Raw genomic sequence first — 18,626 nt, forward strand, 5'->3', positions numbered from 1 at the left:
AAAACCAATTTATGACACAGAATTGACTGTAGAAATGGCCTGTATTCCTATTGTGTCCAAAATTAGTTGACTTACTTCTCCAGTTGTTCACTCACCCCAGCTTACCTGGGGTCCGGTCTGGAAGAGGAACACAGGTCGCAGTGAAGTACAGATGGGTCTCTCCACTAAGCCCACCAGCTGTCAGAGGCCTGGGGATCTCAGGTCCACTTGTTCCACGGGGGCTGCAAGGATGCATCAGGCAGGAATTCTCCCCCGAAGGAGATTCTCAATGTCTAATCTAAAGGAAAAAAACATGAGATCTACTCTAAGAGAGAAGATAAGACATTAACTGATGCAAGGTAGGAAGTAATGTGTCTTAAAAGAGTTACAGATTAAAAAAAAATTAAGAAAGCTCAGAGGAAGTTGGGATTAATTCATGCTGCGGCACCCGGGAAGGTATTGTGAAGGGGGTGGGGCTGAGGATGTTATAATAGAACCTTGAATGATGGGTAGGGTTTGGATCTGTGGGGATGAGAATGTGGGGTTAGGAGGGAGGAGATTCCAAGTACGGAAGCAACATGAGCCGTGGCACAGAGGTAGGAGTAGTAAATGTTTCTACCTTCCTGACACTTGGAGTGATACCCACATATAGACATTCACATGGCTTCCTTCCTGCTCCCATTTCCTGGGAAAGAAGCCACCAGTCATCCCGAGTGAGGACACCCCCCTTGTGGAATTGAGATTCGGCCGAGATTGTTTCTGTACCCCCCACGGGTTGAGATGGGATTGTTGTGACCATTCCTTGATTGCATCAGCTGAGGGCTGTGGGCGAGCACCTTGGACATGAAAACCCTCTCTGTTCCTTCCAGTTTCATCTCTGTGCCAGCTTTTTTCAAGAAAATCCAGTTCCTTCTTCCCCATTCAGTTCAGCAATCACAGTTAAATCTGCAAAGCCAGTCATCAAGTCAAACAACAAGCATTTCCGGAGCACAGTGGGAAGCAAGGTACCGAGACGTGTGTGAGGGTGAGGGGGCTGAGGGCAGAGAGCCAGGTGTGGATGGGACCCATTCCAGGCATGGACATGCGCACTGGGCTTCTTCAAATCTAACACAAATGCAAAGAAGAGTCGGAGCTCATCGTGCCTCAACCTCTAAGGCCATGCACACCCGAGCAAACCACATGTTTGCACAGTAACCTGATTCATTAAGCCCTTGTCTATTTGGGAAGGGCTCTGTCCACTACAGTGGGACATGCTCATAAATCCAGACGAAACTTTTCAGATGTTTATGGAAGAAGTTAATTTTTCCTCTTCTTGAGTAACTTGCCAAGGTTGGACCTTTTTTTTTTTTTAACCTTGATCTCAGCATTAAATTCCAGCATGCCATTTGTTGTCTGACCTTGTTTCTTAGTTCCGCAGCTCCCTGTACTTGCTCATGGAGACCCTCAATGCCACCACGCCCCACTACGTCCGCTGCATCAAGCCAAATGATGAGAAATTGCCCTTTGAGTAAGTATTCTTCTGCAACAGACAGGGAAACACCGAGGAAGTCATGATGCTGGAGAATTTGCTTAGCATTATCTTGAAGTTTACTGTTTCTGGGTTTTTAAATGATTCAAAACAGTCATACCCTCTACGTATCATGTTAGCACAACCCCTCTGGCTAAGCTCTCATCTCCAGGATTAAGCAGAGGGCCTAGATTTGAAAGAATTAGTTTATAGTTGAAGATTGTGCAACTGCAAAAGCCAGGACATTTCCCTAGACAGTAAGAATTTGTGTTCGAAGGAAAAAGGCCACAGCGGGATCTGAAGTTTTGCCCTCAAACATGGCATGAGCCCTTAGACTTGTTCTCTGGAGACCCAAGGCAAAGACCCAGACCCACGAGTGGAAGTCAGGAGTCTCTTAGCTGACTCGAGCCAAGAGGTGCCTAAGTGGGGAGCTCTGTCCTGGAGGTGGTGACTGTGTCTCTGGGTCCCCAGAGGGTCAGACCTAAGCCAGAGGGCCACCTGTGGGTGTCTCGTGAAGGGGACCCAGCCTCCAGTAGGCGCCAGGACTGGTGAGCTTGGACATTTCTTCCACACTCATCCATTTCCCCACCAGGCTTCTTGTGTCACCTCCATCAGAATCTGCTTCTCTTTCTCTGTGTTATCAGTGTAGCTTTCTGAACTGTTCCACAGAGGTGCTGTCTTCATTTGACCTCCAGCATGTATTTACTAAGTCTCTGCCGGGTGCCTGGCCTGGGGATTACACAGGTGGACCCTGCTCCCCAGAAGCTCCCTGTCGGGCCAGGCCTGCTACACTGTTGATGGGCCTGTGCCTCAGTTATGACGGCTTAACACAGTCTCACGTTGTCTTCTTTAAGGTTTGACTCCAAAAGAATCGTTCAGCAGCTGCGAGCCTGCGGGGTTTTAGAAACGATTCGCATCAGCGCACAGAGCTACCCTTCCAGGTACGCTGTCAGTCCTTGTGTTGGGGAAAAAGTGCCCAACTTCAGGTCTGTGCTGAGAATCAGAGGAGGGGCTGCCCTGTTTTCTGCCAGATACTTTCGTAAGATTCATAAGCTTTCATAAGGGCCAGAGAGGGCAATAAACAGGCAGCATGTGGGACAGCCACAGCCCCTCCACCCCACCGCTGTCTCTGCACTAGTCAGGGTGGCCCACTGCCCCCCACCCGGTGCTCCTGCGAAAGGGAGCTGGAGGACGGGGGGAGCAGGGCAACTGCTAGAGCAGGGCATTATCAAGAACCTGCTGTGCTCAGGTGAGGTTTGGGCAGTGTCCCAGGGAGCAGCGGGGTCTGTCCCCAGGACAGACCCCACCCCGCCCACCACGGCAGGTAGGCCCATGGGGCCCGCAGACACCACGCGCTCCCTCCAGCCCGACTCATTAGGTCCGCCCTGACCTTCCAGGTGGACATACATCGAGTTCTACAGTCGCTACGGGATCCTCATGACCAAGCAGGAGCTGTCCTTCAGTGACAAACAGGAGGTGTGCAGGGTGGTCCTGCACAGGCTCATCCAGGTCAGTCCCACTCCTTCTGGGACCGTGGGCTCTCGCACGCTTTCTGTGCCTTTGCCTCTGTCTCAGGGCTGTGACCGTCACGAATGCCTAAGAAGCAAGGAAACGTGCCCCTAGCATGTGTGTGCTCTGGAGACCAGAGTAGAACCACTCCCGGGGCATCATCTCCTGACAGCAAGAGGGACCGAATTTGAACTCTGGCCTCCCCAGCCCCACTGTGTCCTCCTGTCCTGCTGTGTCCTCCCACAGCCTAGGGAGCTTCCGTGGGCTGGGCCTAGGCTACAGTCAGCTAGACGTTCACTAAGCCAGGAGTTCCCAGTGTGGCAGTCAGTGTGGAGTTAGAGCCATGAGTTGTGGAAGCGAGGTGGGGAGGCAGCTAGGATGACCAGGAAAAGGGTGGTGAAGGGAAGCCAAATGGAGATGGAAACCAAGCCTTTCCAGGTGCTTCTGCTCTTCCCTGGAAACCACATACAAGAGGCAGGAGGTCCCCAGCGGTCCCACCGAGAATCATCAGCAACGTCCCCCTTCCCACCCCACAGACACCTCAGCCTCGAGCCCATTTCTTCCCCCAGAGAGGCTTTAAACAAACAAGTGACAATATGAACTTCTAGGTCACGATCAGAACTTTTATGATTGTTGTCAAAGAACGGATATGTCAAAATAACAATGTTTATGGTGTGTTTGGATCTCTACACATTCATTCCCAAATAACTGTAGGAAATCTGAAAGATTTGTTTCTGATTATGTCATTTTTCTCTTCCAGGATTCTAATCAGTACCAGCTTGGTAAAACCAAAATTTTCTTCAGAGCAGGGCAAGTGGCTTATTTAGAGAAACTCCGGCTGGATAAACTGAGGCAGGGTTGTGTTGTGATACAAAAGCACATCCGTGGCTGGCTGCAGAGAAGAAAATTCCTCCGAGAGAGAGGAGCCGCCCTGGTCATCCAGCGGTACTTCCGGGGTCAGCAAACCGTGAGGTATGTTGGAACCAAGAAAGTGTGTGGGACTGCACTTTCTTCGCTGAGCACCTCCAGGGGGCGGGCGTCCTTTCTTCTGGGACCTGGGCGCAGACGTGCGCGTGCATGCGTGAGTGCGGTCCCCGAGGCGGCCCCAAGCATTGAGGCCGGTGTGTCCTCAGGAGCAGGTAGTGCTGCCTCTGCCTGCTGTCCCCATGTGGCAGAGGTGACAACCAGGACCCTGGAGAGAGGGAAGCCCCTCAGGGTGTTGCTGAAGAGGGTCAGAATTCCCAGGGAGATCAGCTAGAGGGGCTGTGCCCCTGGTTCCCGGGAATTGAAAACGCCTGAGATGCTCAGAGTCCTAGTTGAAGCCTCTGAGTAAACACACCATCGATAGCCGCTGACCAGTGCAGGTGGTGGGTGCAGACAGTGCGGAGGGGGCCCTGGCAAGGCTCTGGCGGCAGGCCCTGAGCCCCTGGGTGGGGCTGCCTGAGAAGAGGGCAGTTCCGCCGGCCACGCCCCTCGCCCCTCCTGCAGTTTGCAGTGCTCCCTAGAGCCATGCTGGGCTCCTTCCTGGAGAGCACTCTGTGCTTCTCTGTGTCTGCCCTGCCTCCCTCCTTCTTTCCCTGTGAGGGTGATCAAGGAGGCAGGTGTTCAAGGGCCATCTGGACTTGCCTTCCGGCACCCCAGAGCCATCATCTTAACACGCACACACAGCCAGCCTCACCCTCGCGGGCCCTTGGTTCAGTTCACAGCAGCAGTCTCCCGGGCCTGGCAGTCGACGCCGCGCTCGCCTCCGCGTCTGTCCCATTCATTCCATTTGTGCGCCCTGCCCAGGATGAGGCCTTCATCGTGGCTTTCCTCCCACTCTTACAGCACAGCCCTCCTCCAGCTGTCCTTCCCTCCCGTCTTCCCAAAGCAGCGCCTGAGTGAGCCACGGCCCTGCTCCTGCCTTTAATGCCTCCAGAGCCCTTGTTTCCAACAGAAGAGCATTCAGCCTTTGACCTGTCGTTCAGGGCCCCACTGGGCCTAGACGCAAACATGAGAATGGAAGTGCTATGAGGACATAGACCACACCTGCCTGGTTCCCACTGCATCTGTATCTAGGACCCAGCACAGGGGCTGTCATTTAGTAGGTGTTCAACAAATATATATATTTTAACAACAAATGGTCCCCATCTATTTTTCTCACCTCATGGACTACCAATTTGCTCCACGTAGCTTATCTTCCAAAGATTTCAGACAAATTCTCTTTTTCTATTTCAGGCACTGCTAAGGCTTCCATGCCTTCGCCAGGCCCTCAGCCTGAAGTGCCTTTTCCAGCCTTCACTGACTTCAAAAATCCTACTTTTTCATCAAGGCTGGCTCACATGTCAGCTCTTCCTGTGCAGAATGGTAGTTCAGTAAGATCTCTCTTACAGACCTTTTAGTAGTTCTGTTTTTCCTCTTATCCTACTTGACCATTTCCAAGACTGTCTGACTCACGAGGTAGGAAACTCTGGAGGTAAAAACTTCGTCTTCACCTCCAGTCCTTCAGACAGGGGTCAACCAACTTTTTCTGTAAGGGCCAAACACTCTGGGCTTTGCGGGTCCTGCATTTTCTCTCACAACCATTCAACTCAGCCTTTGTAGCCTGAAGTCAGACATGGGCCATGTGTGAATAAGAGGTGAAGCTGTATTCCAGCAAGACTTGACAATAGCAGGTGGGGAGGCTGCAGATGTGGCCCCCAGGCTGTAGTTTTCCAGCCCCCACCCCATCCTGATTTGAGAGCCTCCAGTGTGATCTCCCACAAGAAGGAATGTCGGGGGAATGAACACGTGCAGTGTCAAAGTACAGTCCTGTTGTCAGAGTCTCTGTGGGTACTTGAGTGATGGTGGGTTGCTGGGCCTGAATGTGAAGGGTGTAAAAGTTCCCATGTGGTGTCTCGTGCCTGGAGCAGATCCACATTCAGATCAGGGTGGGAAGGAGAGGTAATGACACTGATCTTAAGTCGCCATTAACATAAACCACATACAGAGTTTACTGTGTAGATTTGCAGAATATTTGATATGCCTTAGTGAAAAAGCCCTTCGTGAGCTAGTCGATCTGGAGTAGAAGTCCGGGCCCCATGGATAACAGATTTACTCTACCTTTCTTTTAACCAAGGAGAGCTGTTACCGCCAGAACCTTAAAAGAAGCGTGGGCAGCCATAGTCATTCAGAAGTACTGTCGTGGGTATCTCGTTCGCAATTTGTACCAGCTGATTCGTGTGGCCACCATCACCATCCAGGCCTACACTCGAGGATTCCTGGCGAGGAGGAGGTATCGAAAGGTGCGGCTTTCCTGGGACTCAGGTTTCCCAGAACTCAGGCTATTTTTCACTAACAGTAGTTGTGACAGTTTTTCTGCATGAAGACATTGCAGGGAGTGGGGGTTCTGGGATGTGAATGTCAGTTTGAAACTGTCAGCTACACGTGGGATTTGGTTATTGTTTCAGAATTCTAGGTAGTAGGGCTCTGTGGATTGATGACAGAAAACTGGTGTTTTACCCTGTGGAATTACTTTGGTAGTTGCATCTCCCACAGTGGAGGGGTTGATGAGAAAAAGTGGCGATCCAGTTAGCATTTCACAAAATCTTGTTTTAAAGATGCTGGAGCAACACAAGGCTGTGATCCTTCAGAAGTATGCCCGAGCATGGCTGGCCAGACGCAGATTCCAGAATATCCGACGATTCGTGCTCAACATTCAGCTTACTTACAGAGTTCAGCGTCTGCAGAAGAAGCTAGAAGATCAGGTAGGTATTCAGAATGCGTCTTTCATATTTAATTTTTCTAGCAGATTTATTTTGTGCTGGGCCAGTTCCTTAGCTGTGCTCTAGATGAAATGAAATTATTTTAAGGCAGGACAAGAAAAATGTAACATAAAATGTTCTCTGCTGTTTGAGCCACGATCCCCTCCCCTTTAGTGTGTATTGTGCATCTGCTTTGTACATTAACTAGATCCCCTTAGAAGACACAGGAATGCCTACTTACCACGTTCCTCAAAAAAGCAATTTCTTCCTGGTGCCAGCAAGGTAGCTCCTTAAGAGATAACATTTCTTCCTTATTCCAGTAAGGAATCACAATGACCCACTACTTGCCTTGCTGGACTGTGTAAACTGTCAGTGTAATTACTTTGATATATAACCTTTTGTCTCAAAAACTTACAGAATTTTGCTTTGGCCTCTAACAGGTAGAACAATCCTCAGAGCTTTCTGAAAGACTGTCTCCTGGGTTAGAATCCTCAGATTGGCTTGAATAAAATTCTCTATTTCTTTTTTATATTGACTGTTGATAAACTAATTTTTTTCATTGATACTGTTAAGATTAATGCCCATGTGAAGAGACTCCAACCGTGTACATGGACAACCTGAGCTGGGAAACAGAAGCACACTCTAAAGGGCAGAGATGTATGGTTGTATAGGTTGCACTGCACAAGGGCATCCGCCCAAGAGAGCAGGTGGGGCTGAATTCCAGTCTGGCTTCACTTGCCAGCCGACATGTCTTGGTGAAAAGCTGTACTGCCTCGAAGCAGGAATGCCTTTTTCTAATTTGCACAAAGATGCCAAGTTCACGCCAAGCCATGCTCCCTCAGAGGTGCGTTGGCCCAGAGGAGTTGCCTTTTCCTAGCTTGCCTAAAGGTCCGTGTGGTTTAGCTGCAGCCCTGCCTAGTTTGGGAAGATTCCTCATACTACTCCCACTGGCAGGAAAAAACTCCCTCTACCTCCAGCCAGTGGGGGAGGGCTGTGGAGTGTGCAGGGTACAGATCTAAAAAACTCACTCCTGCATCTGCCTCAAATAACAACAAGTTTCTCCTATAGTAAACTTTAAACTTAACCCTAAGCTGTACCGTAGGGTCCTTGGTGAATGGATGAATGTGCAAACCAGAAACTTGGGGTTTTGATGCAGTTTCCCCTCCTTGTGCTGTTGTGCACAGGCCTGCATGTTGTGTAGCTTGCGCAGAACAGCACTGAAAAACAGCCATGGCCCATGGGAGTCCCCACATGGCCTGAGCTCCATGCTAGGTGTTCTTGCACTCCAGCTGCCATAACAAGCCGGTGCAGACTGGGCAGCTTAAGCCACAGGCATTTATTTTCTCACAGTGCTGGAGGCAGAAAGTCCAAGATCAAGGTGTTGGCAGCGTTGTTTTCTTCTGAGGCGCCTCTCCCTGGCTTGCGCATGGCTTCTCCCTAGGTCTTCACATCATCTTCCGCCTGTGTGTCTGGGTCCTAATCTCTTCTTACAAGGACACTGGTCAAGATTAGCCAGTGGGCCCACCCATACGACCTCATTTTACCTTAATTACATCTTTTAAGATGTAATTCTCCAGTACAGTGATGTTCTGAGGTACTGGGGATTAGGACTTTGAATTTTGGGGGACAGAGGGGACACAGTTCAGCCCACATTAGGATTGGCCTGGAGCTCCAGGACTGGACTGAAAGAGCCACCAGCTCAGGAAGGCATGTGCCTGACCAGCCCTGCCTCCCTGTGCTCGCTGGGGTGAGGATGCTCAGACAAGCCACTGCAATGACGGACATGGTCAGTGTGAATAAACCTCTGGTTTAGATGAAAGTTGTGTGAAGCAAGTGGAACGGCCTCTTTATTTGAGATAACCCCCAAGTATCTGACGATTCTTTTCTCCAGAACAAAGAGAACCATGGGCTGGTGGAGAAGCTGACCAGCTTGGCCGCTCTTCGGGCCGGTGACGTGGAGAAGATTCAGAAGCTGGAATCAGAACTGGACAGGGCAGCTGCCCACAGGCACAATTATGAGGAGAAGGGGAGGAGATACAAGGCTTCTGCGGAGGAGGTCAGTGCTGGCTGTGACTGTGGACATAGGTTGTGAGCCTTTCCACGGGCAAGAACACAGCGCAGCATTTTCCCACAAAGCAGATTTCTTCAGAACAAATCAGATATTTCTGTTGGCTTCCATTACCAAAGGGAGCCTGCGTTTTAGAGGAGGGGAGATCAGAGGCCTAGAGTCTAGGGGAGGAGGAGGATAACCCTTCAAGAAGCAACACATATGGTTTCCTCTTCCATTCGACTTGTGTGAAGTGATGGAAGGCTGGAGAAGGAGCTAGGGCCAGATGCTTCCCTCTCTTCCAGCACGGCCTGGGTCCCCTGTCACTTGTCCGTCTGGTGTGTGCCCTGGAAGCATCTTCCCCAGAGCAGCGGTGCAAAGCTTGGGCAGTTGTCATCTCTGTGGTGTAGTAAAAAGAGCAGTAGATGTAGAAATCAGATGTGCCAGGTCCAAATCTCGTCTTTGCTGCCATCTGGCTGGGCAACCTTTGGCAAATCACTTACCCTCTTGGAATTTTGGTTTTCTCATATGTCAAATGAGAATAACAAAAAGGGACTGACAGGGTTGTCGTGAGGATAAAATTATGAGGTGGAATAATTTAGCCAAATGACTGTCATAGAGCCCTGCACAAGCATGAACTATTTTCAAAGTAGGTGGTCTTTGTTACTCTCCATTCTGCTGCACCTTCTGAAGTCCTACAGCACCCGGGGCTGTGGCAGCCTGGAGCCTCAGGGCATCCCTCTGCCCTCCTCATGACCAGGGGCCCGGCTGCACCAGCACGGCTGTGGGCATCTCCCGCACTGCCAGCTACTGGCCGTCAGCACCCAGGGGCCCCCAGCTTTCAGCCCAGCAGGCACTTTACCAAGAGAGCTTCTATCATGACCACACATCCCTCCTGAGTCATAACACTCTAAAAGTGTGAATCCACTTTCTGTCATGAATTACTTATATCATGTTAGATATATAAATACTCTGGCTATTTATAACCAAGAAAAAGACAAAGGAGTTCTCTGGCTTTGAGGAGACTTTGGATTTGATTCCTTGTCCTTGATCTCAGCCGTTGCTGGGCCAGGCTGGACACCAGTGTCTGTTAAAATCACATGGAGCCCTTGCATGTGGAGCTAAATGCAGCATTTGCAGTGGGCTGGTGCCGGCTGTTACCTGTGGACGGGAGCCGAGACCAGAAAATACTGATTTAAAAATACACAGCTCTTCACCGCGAAAAGCAATGGAGACAAAACTCGAAATGAAGTTTAAAAAAATGTGTTTTTTTCCTTCCCTTTGCTAGAAATTGGCAAAGCTTCAGAAGCATAATTCAGAATTGGAAACACAAAAAGAGCAAATACAGCTGAAGCTTCAGGAGAAGACTGAAGAGATGAAAGGTAAAGCCCCGGGTGGCCCAGCGCACGCGCCTCCCCGCTCACCAGGCCGGCCATCCGCGAACCGGGTCCTGGGCGGGAACCGCCTTCCAGGCCGGACTGGGGATCTCTGGTGTCATGAGGAAACTTCCGCTCCAGAGAATAACTTTTTAAAAATTGTGGCCATTCTGTCCTGCAGATTCAGCTGGTTTATTTGCATCTGTTGTCAGAGCTCAGCAGACCCTGTCTGTGCCGCAGGACCTCCTGGACCGTTTGCAGGAGTACAGACGGGTGGGCTGTAAGCTGCTGTTGTATCAGAAGGAGGGGGTGTCTGTGTGTGTGCACCCGTGTGTCTGTGGGTGACGGTGGCCGGGGTGGTTCAGACATCTGGTTTGTTGTTGTTGTTGTTTGTTTTTGTAAACTTTGTGGTGATCCTGACGCATAGTCAGGGGACTGTTGGGGGCATGTTTGTGCCTTGCCAAGGATTTGCACTCAAATTTCAGCTCTGTCCAGGTTACTTAGTCCAAATGGTACTCAACATCCTCAGCCACTGTCCTGGCTGTGAGCAGGGGGCCTTGCTTAGCCCTGAGCCACATGGGCCCCGGGCTGTCAGATGCAGACCCTCGGGACCCGCAATATCACTTCCTTTGGGGTGTGGAGCAGCCACGCTTGGCCTAGCTCTGCCTGTCTGTATTTGTCCAACTCAAATTCTAATTGCAAGCATTTGCTAAATGCCAGAAAGGGCAGCAGGGACATGAGCCTGGTGCTTCCTGACCAGATGGGTTCAATCCCACCCTGGATTATCTATCTTGTTCTGGATCCGTTCTTTAAGCTCCAACGTAGGGGGCAGCAGGAGCACAAGGGTTCAGACCCAGGGTCTAGCACACACCTCAGGCCCAGCCATTGCTGGATACGCCAGGATCTGGAGCAACACTGGGGGCTCTGGTCCGAGTGCAGGAGAAGCATGTGTCAGGAAGAGGAAGTAAGCACCCTGAGCCCCGGCCAGCAGAGCAGGAGGGCATTTCAGGGATGCCAACGGTGGGCACGACCTCCTGCTCCAGATGCCGCATGCCCCTTCCCTGTGTCTAAGGGCTGATGACCTGGGTGTTGGAGTCTGTGTACGTGTCAGTGATGAACAGGAGGAGGTCAGAGTTCTGTGAGTAAACCTTGAACCTGAGTTAGGGAAGGGCTCACCCACCTTCACCTTTTTTTTTTAATTACAATACCTCTTGAATATTTGGTTTTGGTTTTTTTTCCAACTTTTAGAAGGGGAATTTCCCAGAAGAAAAAAATTTTAATTCCTACAAGTGTGTCCTGAAAATTATGTATTTGACATGTTTGGATGGATAATTTTGTGCCTGAAAACTTGCATACCCAGTGTTTATAAACTGCTTATCCTGTGTTATCTCCCTACACATGGCAAACAGAGTATTATGAAAGCATCAACCTCCATTTAGCCTTGTGACGACTGGCTAAGAGATGTCATTGAATGCTGTTTCCCCTTTTTGAGATTCCAACTTGGGCAAAGTTGCTTTGGGGAAGAAAGTCCCATTTGAGCAGCCTCTTAAGCCCATTTGAAAATGTCCCAAGATGGTAAGCACCAAAATTGCCGTCAGTTCTGTGAAAGAAGTAAAAATTGAAATTATACCAAGTATGGTGGCTTCTCAATTAAAGCTTAAGCATTTTCCCTAGTATTTTCTGGCCAACTCATGACATTCTGAAGCAATCATTTTGATTCAGGGACATTTTACACTGCATTAGCCAAACTATTAAACTGGTGCCTTTTTTTTTTTTTAACCAAGTAATTTGAAGGATTGCTATTGCCACCTCATCCCTGGGTTCCCCTCCAGGGAGGACTCAGAAATGAGGTAGAACTCAAGAGTGAGGTGTACGCTAAGCACACACTGGGCTGTCTGCATCTGTCATTCAGCCCCCATTCTGAAGGGCACCTGTTGTGTGTGGACATGTTGGGAACGTTGGGCTGTCCTAACCACAGACTGTCCTGAGCCCCAGTGACTGTTTCCTAGTGGTCAAATCCTGCTTGCCCTACACTTTGTGTTGGATTCTTGTGTTTAACTGCAACAGCGGCTTTTTATGTTTCCTCTTCCCCAGATGAAGACAGATGCTTTATCTTCTTGGTTATCATGAATGAGTGGTTCTCCACCAAGCCAGTTTTGTTTCTCTCTCCCCCTCCAGGCATTTGGCAATGTCTGGAGACATTTTTGGTGTCACAACTAGAGCAGAGGTGCTACTGGCTTCCAGAGGGTAGAAGCCAGGGATGGTGTTGGACATCCCACAGTGCACAGGACGGCCCCCTCTCCACAGCGAGAAGTACCTGGCTGAAGCATCAGTAGTGCTGACATGGAGAACCCCATAATTGATCATTTTCTTTCCAAAGGGTTTCTGTTTTCTTTTAATATTTATTGTCTTGACACCAACATACCTATTTTAATAAAACAAATGGTATTCAGACCAATAAAAGAACTATGAATGAAACTATAGATTCCAACACAACAAATGGGTGAGGACGATGATTTTGAAATTCTTTTATCTATATTGCAATTTTTAAAAAATGACAGTTGCCCTCTCAAGTCCCATTAGGAATAAATGTCACATGGTTATTCTTGCAGTCTCACTTTCTCAAACGTGGCATCAAGTGATAAAGGTGTTGCTTTGCCGACACATTTCAAAGAGCATTCTCTTTTCACAGAAAAAATGGACGACCTCACCAAGCAGCTCTTTGATGATGTTCAAAAAGAAGAGCGACAAAGAATGTATGAAATCTAGTTTGTGTTAAAGCCGCTGCTTTCTTCTCTCTCTGCTGTTTTCTGTTTTGCTTCTCAGCTTGCAGTTGCAGATCACAGATATAGGAGAGCAGGGTGTGAATACTTTTAAGAAGTGAGCGACTGAGTTTTGTGAGAGCTAAGTCCCCAGTGTACACCTTTCAGACACTGTACAGGTTCTGCACCCGTGGGCACAGTGCACCCCTGGGAATTTCTTGCTTTCCCTTTATTGCCAAAACAGAAGTTCAGAGACTGCTACCTCTTTCAGCATCCATCAAGTCCAAGGATGAAGATGATTGCCTTTTATAAATCTCCCTCCCTTCCCCCTACCCCACATTATGTCTGTTAACTTGACTCTTGTCCCAGAGAGTAAGGGATGTAACCCACCCCATAAAAATTAAAACAGGTCCCCATGACTTTTTACTGTTCCAGCCCCGCCTTTCCTGTGACAGTAGTAAACCCTTTGCTAAGGTCCAAAGGTTCCAGTCTGTGCTCCCCTCTCTTCAGGAGTCAACTCACAGGTTTTTAAATCTCCAGGGTGTTGGGGGAAAATGGAACATTCTTGGCACGTCTCTGTCGTCTCTGTCAAGGGCTCAAAGGCCCAGGGCTGCCTGGGTGGCAGGATATACAACTTTCCTGTGAAGTTAGGAGAGCCTGGGTCTAGGGGGCTGGGGCAGGATGCCAAGAAGTTAGAGGAGAGAGTGTCACTGAAGAGCTCCAAGAGTTAACAGATACATAAGGAGTTTCATGATCCTACATCAATTTTTTTTAGATACATAGTTGACTTAAAAGTATTATATTAGTTTTAGGTGTACAATGTAGTGATTCAAAATTTTTACACATATACTCCATTTTTAATTGTTGTAAAATATTAGCTAGACTCCCTGTGTTGTACAATATGTCCCTGTAGCTAATTTATTCTCTACATAGTAGTTTGTACCTCTTAATCACCTAGTCTGATCTTGCCCCCCCCACTGGTAACCGCTAGTTTCTTCTATGAGTTTGTTTCTATTTTGTTATATTCATTCATATGTTCTACTTTTTAGATTCCACATATAAGCGATAACACACAGTATTTGTCTTTCTCTGTCTGACATTTCACTAAGCATAAAACTCCCCTGGTTTCATCCATGTTATTATGAATGGAATAACTTCATTCTTGTTAATGGCAGAGTAATAATCCATTGCATATATATGCCACATCTTTATCCATTCATCTGTTAGTGGACATTTAGGTTGTTTCCATGTCTTGGCTATTGTAAATAGTGCTGCTATGAATACGGTGCGGGGTGCATGTATCCTTTTGAAATAGTGTTTTCCTTTTCTTTGGATGTATACCCAGGAGTGGAGTTGCTGGATCATACCTACATCAGTTTTTAAATAGGGATAGCTAACTCTTTACCTTGACAAGTCTGTTTTTCAGTGAACTCTTAACTCTAGAAGAGGAGCTCAGCTATTGGCATCTCGTGGTGTTCCTTGGCCACTTGGGAAAGGTTATTTCTAGCAGGGACTTGGAGAGCCAGCCTGAGATCAGATCTCTTTGAGCTCTTTGCAGTCCTCATCAGCACTCAACTTCCACTCAGTCCCTGTTTGGCTGACTGGGGAAGACTTGGTCCCATCTCAAACCTCAAGAGCCTCAAAGATCCCACAATCAGTGGGTGCGCTCCCAGGCAGTTTAGTCTACAAGTCTAAGATTCTCTTTACATAAGGTTTCTGGTTGCAATTTGCTTCTTCAGATGTATTTTCCTGGCCTCATAGGACCACTGTTGTTCTTTTTAAAACCTGAAGACAAAGTTTAAAAGTTTGTTAATACCTATAAAAAGAAATGAAACAAACACCTATCAGGAATGAAACAAGCACCTATTGGGAATAAGACCCTCTTCCTCAGGGTTTTCCCCTTTGTGCTGTAAAAGCAAGTCATAAAATGGACTGAGCTGATAGCCCTGCAAGTAGAAAGATGATTTAATAACCTCACAGAGCTCCTAAGGTGGCTTCAGTTCTGACTGGGCCCCCCGTGGGCTGTATTGGGCTGGTCTAGGTTCTGTGTCTCTCTTTGGTTATTGTTTTGATCAGTCACCCCATACTTAATTGAGCAACCATCTCTCAAGGAACTGGCTTTTCATGGCCTTTTGGGCACCTGGATTTTGGCAATTTATTCTAGGGTTGGACCCTTTGACACATTAAATGGCTCTATGAACTTGTTTAAGCCAATCTGCTTCAGGATCCTTGTCTCTGAGCAGGGGACAGAACTTGGCAGAATGTGTGTCTTTGCTGAGGGAAGTGACCCCTGTTGGGGACCTTATGGAACCAGGGTGGCTTGGAGGGATACAGCACCCCAAAAACCATTGAGTCTTTTTGTTTGGTTTTTGTTTTTTGGGGAGGGCGGGTAGGGGAACTAGGTTTATTTGCTTAATTATTTTAATAGAGGTACTGGGGATTGAACCCAGGACCTCGTGCATGCTAAACACGACTCTACCACTAAGCTATACCCTCCCCCACCAACTGAGTCTAAGTTCAGCCTCCCTCTACTGTGTTTGCTGTGTGTGTTCGCTGTAGGGCTGCACTTCTCTGAGCAGAAGGTATAAGAAGCTCCCTTACCCTAAGGGAACAGAAAGCAGTCTGCTAAAAATAAGACCATTGTCTATTGGACCCTCACAGTAGGTCCTAACCTAGCTCCTCCTTTCTGAGTCTCCTCTGATTTTCAAAATGATGTGCTGCTCTAATTCAGGGTAAAAAACTTCAAAGACAGTTCCAAATTATTTTCTTCTTCTGCCACTTAGACTTCTTGAAAAAAGTTTTGAACTGAAAACACAAGACTATGAGAAGCAGATCTGGTCTTTGAAAGAAGAAATTAAATCTCTCAAGGGTGAGAAAATGCAACTGCAGCACCAGCTGGAGGAGGAGCGGGTCACCTCTGACGGCCTGAAGGGGGAAGTGGCCCGGCTGAGCCAGCAGGCGAAGGTAGGGGCTGCTCCTCACTTTCTCAGCGCGTCTGACCTGCGCGCGGCGGGGCAGGTCCTCACCCCCACCGGCTCAGCTAAACGCGCCCCCGTGTGAAGGCAGAAGGACCCTGATTCCTTCAGTTCCTTCAGGAGTAGCCCCAAGACTGCCTTTGCCTTAGGAGTACTGCTCTTCATGTTTTAAAAGTCAGTATTCTTACTTTACAAAAATTCCATTTACATAAAAGTTACTGGAATATGTTGACCTAGAGAATACTTCCATATGAAATTATAAATTGACATGAACCACTGTTACATAATCCATCATGTTGTTCTGTATCTACAAATACCTGTATTAAAATTAAATTACTGTGTCAGAATCTTCCACTTCAAAATGTTAGCAGATAATGGACACAAGCAATGGTCCATGCTTGGACAATCGAGGCTTATCTGAATTCCTTCTCTATCAGAAAACACAGACCTGTGTGTCCTTTCTTCCTCAGTGCCAACCATTTCACTGTAAGTTTGGGTAGCTTTTAAGCATCCACTAGATGTGTGAAACATGTTAATAGAATAATTGTTAAGATTACACAAATATTCTCTGCAATTGTCACGGAATAGCCATGCTAGCCAGGCATGGTTTAGAAGATGTGTCACTTCTAAGATTACACCTGGGTTCTCTCTGAATTTCTCAGTAGAACTGCCCATATTCTCTGAGCCCTGGTTGCTTATTGTTTAAAAGTAGGAGATTGGACCGTTAAATCAGGAAGGACCACATATGCCTTTGAGTGCTTCATTCTTAGCAGTCACGTAAGACTGATGTCCCTCTGCGGGAGTCACCTCGTCTGGCTATAGTCTGTGTCTTGGGAAGTCACGTGGCTGCACTTGGAGTAAGACACCAATATTTGCCACTGACTTCCTCTTTGGTAGCTAAAATGATGGTCCAGTCTCTCCAGTGTGGTGTATTAAGGGAATTACTCTGATTTTCAAAGAAAACAAACCCATTATCATCAGCATCTATGTTATAATCAGCCTAGAAGTGAATTCACATGTGACTTGGAACATTACAAAGAGCAGGGTGGGTGGTCCTGGGGCCCCTGCCAGTTCTCTGTTTGATGCTGAACATGCCATTTAACTTCTACGCAGCTTCAGTGTCCTCATCTGTAAAAGATCATCCTACTCACCTTGTAGGGCTGTTACAAGGATGAGGTCATATATATAAAATGATCAGTAAATGTCAGTTTGATCTCCCTTCTCACCCCCTGTGGAAACTGGAGCTGTAACGTTTAAACAGGCCAACTGAGAAGACACTCTGGAGGGGCTATTCGCCCCTGGATAGCTCCCACAGCTACAGAGCACATACCTGGGGTCCTCACACTGAGCTTACAGGTGAATAGGGGTAGCACACAGCCTCTTCCCCACAGCCAGAACTTCCCCTCGTGGTCCCCAGTCATGCCCCCACTGCCAACTCCCACACCTCCAGGGCACACCCTAGCCCTGCTGCTGGGCCAGACCCACAATTACAAAGGTGGTGACTTTGCCCACTTCCTCGCCTCCACGATTTCATCATATGCTGAGAAAGAACTTAGCCCCCATGACCACCTCCTCCTCCTCACCCCAAGCTTGCAGTAAAAATTTTTTTCGTTTATATAGTAGGAAAGCAAATTCTACTGATAGAACCAAGTACGTCTAGGAATAACAGTATTTTGAGCAATTGAACAATGCTTTGAGGCCAAGTTTTATGGGCAGTGATGGTTTAACAAGATTTTAACTAAGCAGCTGCAGTGAGAACACCTTGTATGGGTGCATAATACAGTGAAGTGCTTCTTTTTCTGATGTGAATCACGGTATCTGTTTTTTCTTCACCTGGTTCCATCATTGCTGTGATTCAGACAATCTCTGAGTTTGAAAAGGAGATAGAGCTACTTCAGACACAGAAGATAGACGTGGAGAAACACGTGCAGTCCCAAAAACGGGAAATGAGAGGTAACAAAGACACGAATCACTGAGTCCAGAGGGTGCGGGCTGTGTTGATCAGAGGTGTCACTGCGAAGGCAGTGTGTCCTTTGACTGGTCTGAGGCTGTTGGTTAGCTGGTTGGTGGATATATGATAGGTTGAATAGCTGGTTGACTTCATAGCTGGTAGATAGGTTGGTTGGTTGGTTGATTGGTCGGTCGGTCGGTCAGCTGGTGAGTTAATCAGCTGATGGGATGGGTAGCTAGAGAGTCTGTGGAGCTGGAGAACTGGAAATGGGAAATGAGAAATCACGCAAAAAAATGTAATTTATATCAGCTCTGCCTTTTCCTCTCAGAACAGATGTCAGAGATCACCAGGCAGCTTCTTGAGAGCTATGACATTGAAGACGTAAGAAGCAGGTAATCATTTTTGCAGTACCAAGCACTTAGAGACGTGTAACACATGAGACATGATTTTCTTACTCTCCTTGTGTTGTAGGCTCTCTGTGGAAGATCTGGAACATTTAAATGAGGATGGAGAACTTTGGTTTGCTTATGAAGGACTAAAGAAAGCAACACGGTGAGAAATTCCCCTCAGGGTTCTTTGTGATTTTTCAGAAACAATGGACTACCAGAAAGTCAAAATTTTATGTTACGTAAATTTGATACACAAAGTAAATTTCCTACGGTAGAATGGTCTAATAATCCCTGGAAATATTTCTTCAAGGATTAGATAATTAGTTTAGTAATGAAGAACTATCTCTTTGTGGGATACATGGCCAAGTAATAAAACCCATAACCTGTACAATGAAAACTAATTATATCA

The 18,626-nt window shown here is 47.6% G+C and overlaps 1 protein-coding gene across 1 annotated transcript in view; it reads left to right on the forward strand.

The window, feature by feature from the left end:
• MYO5C (myosin VC) overlaps window positions 1–18,626 on the forward strand; it is a 92,734-nt gene that overhangs the window by 44,740 nt on the left and 29,368 nt on the right. Inside the window, exons 15-28 of the mRNA XM_072962408.1 lie at window positions 849–983; window positions 1,389–1,486; window positions 2,341–2,427; window positions 2,884–2,995; window positions 3,756–3,967; window positions 6,093–6,258; window positions 6,574–6,720; window positions 8,609–8,773; window positions 10,053–10,146; window positions 12,833–12,896; window positions 15,686–15,866; window positions 17,737–17,830; window positions 18,157–18,220; window positions 18,300–18,380. Of these exons, the coding sequence (XP_072818509.1) occupies window positions 849–983; window positions 1,389–1,486; window positions 2,341–2,427; window positions 2,884–2,995; window positions 3,756–3,967; window positions 6,093–6,258; window positions 6,574–6,720; window positions 8,609–8,773; window positions 10,053–10,146; window positions 12,833–12,896; window positions 15,686–15,866; window positions 17,737–17,830; window positions 18,157–18,220; window positions 18,300–18,380 (1,700 nt within the window). The remainder of the gene's footprint in view (window positions 1–848; window positions 984–1,388; window positions 1,487–2,340; window positions 2,428–2,883; window positions 2,996–3,755; window positions 3,968–6,092; window positions 6,259–6,573; window positions 6,721–8,608; window positions 8,774–10,052; window positions 10,147–12,832; window positions 12,897–15,685; window positions 15,867–17,736; window positions 17,831–18,156; window positions 18,221–18,299; window positions 18,381–18,626) is intronic.

The sequence above is a fragment of the Vicugna pacos genome, chromosome 6 (assembly GCF_048564905.1).
Source record: "Vicugna pacos chromosome 6, VicPac4, whole genome shotgun sequence".
In the NCBI taxonomy this organism is placed as follows: Eukaryota; Metazoa; Chordata; class Mammalia; order Artiodactyla; family Camelidae; genus Vicugna; species Vicugna pacos.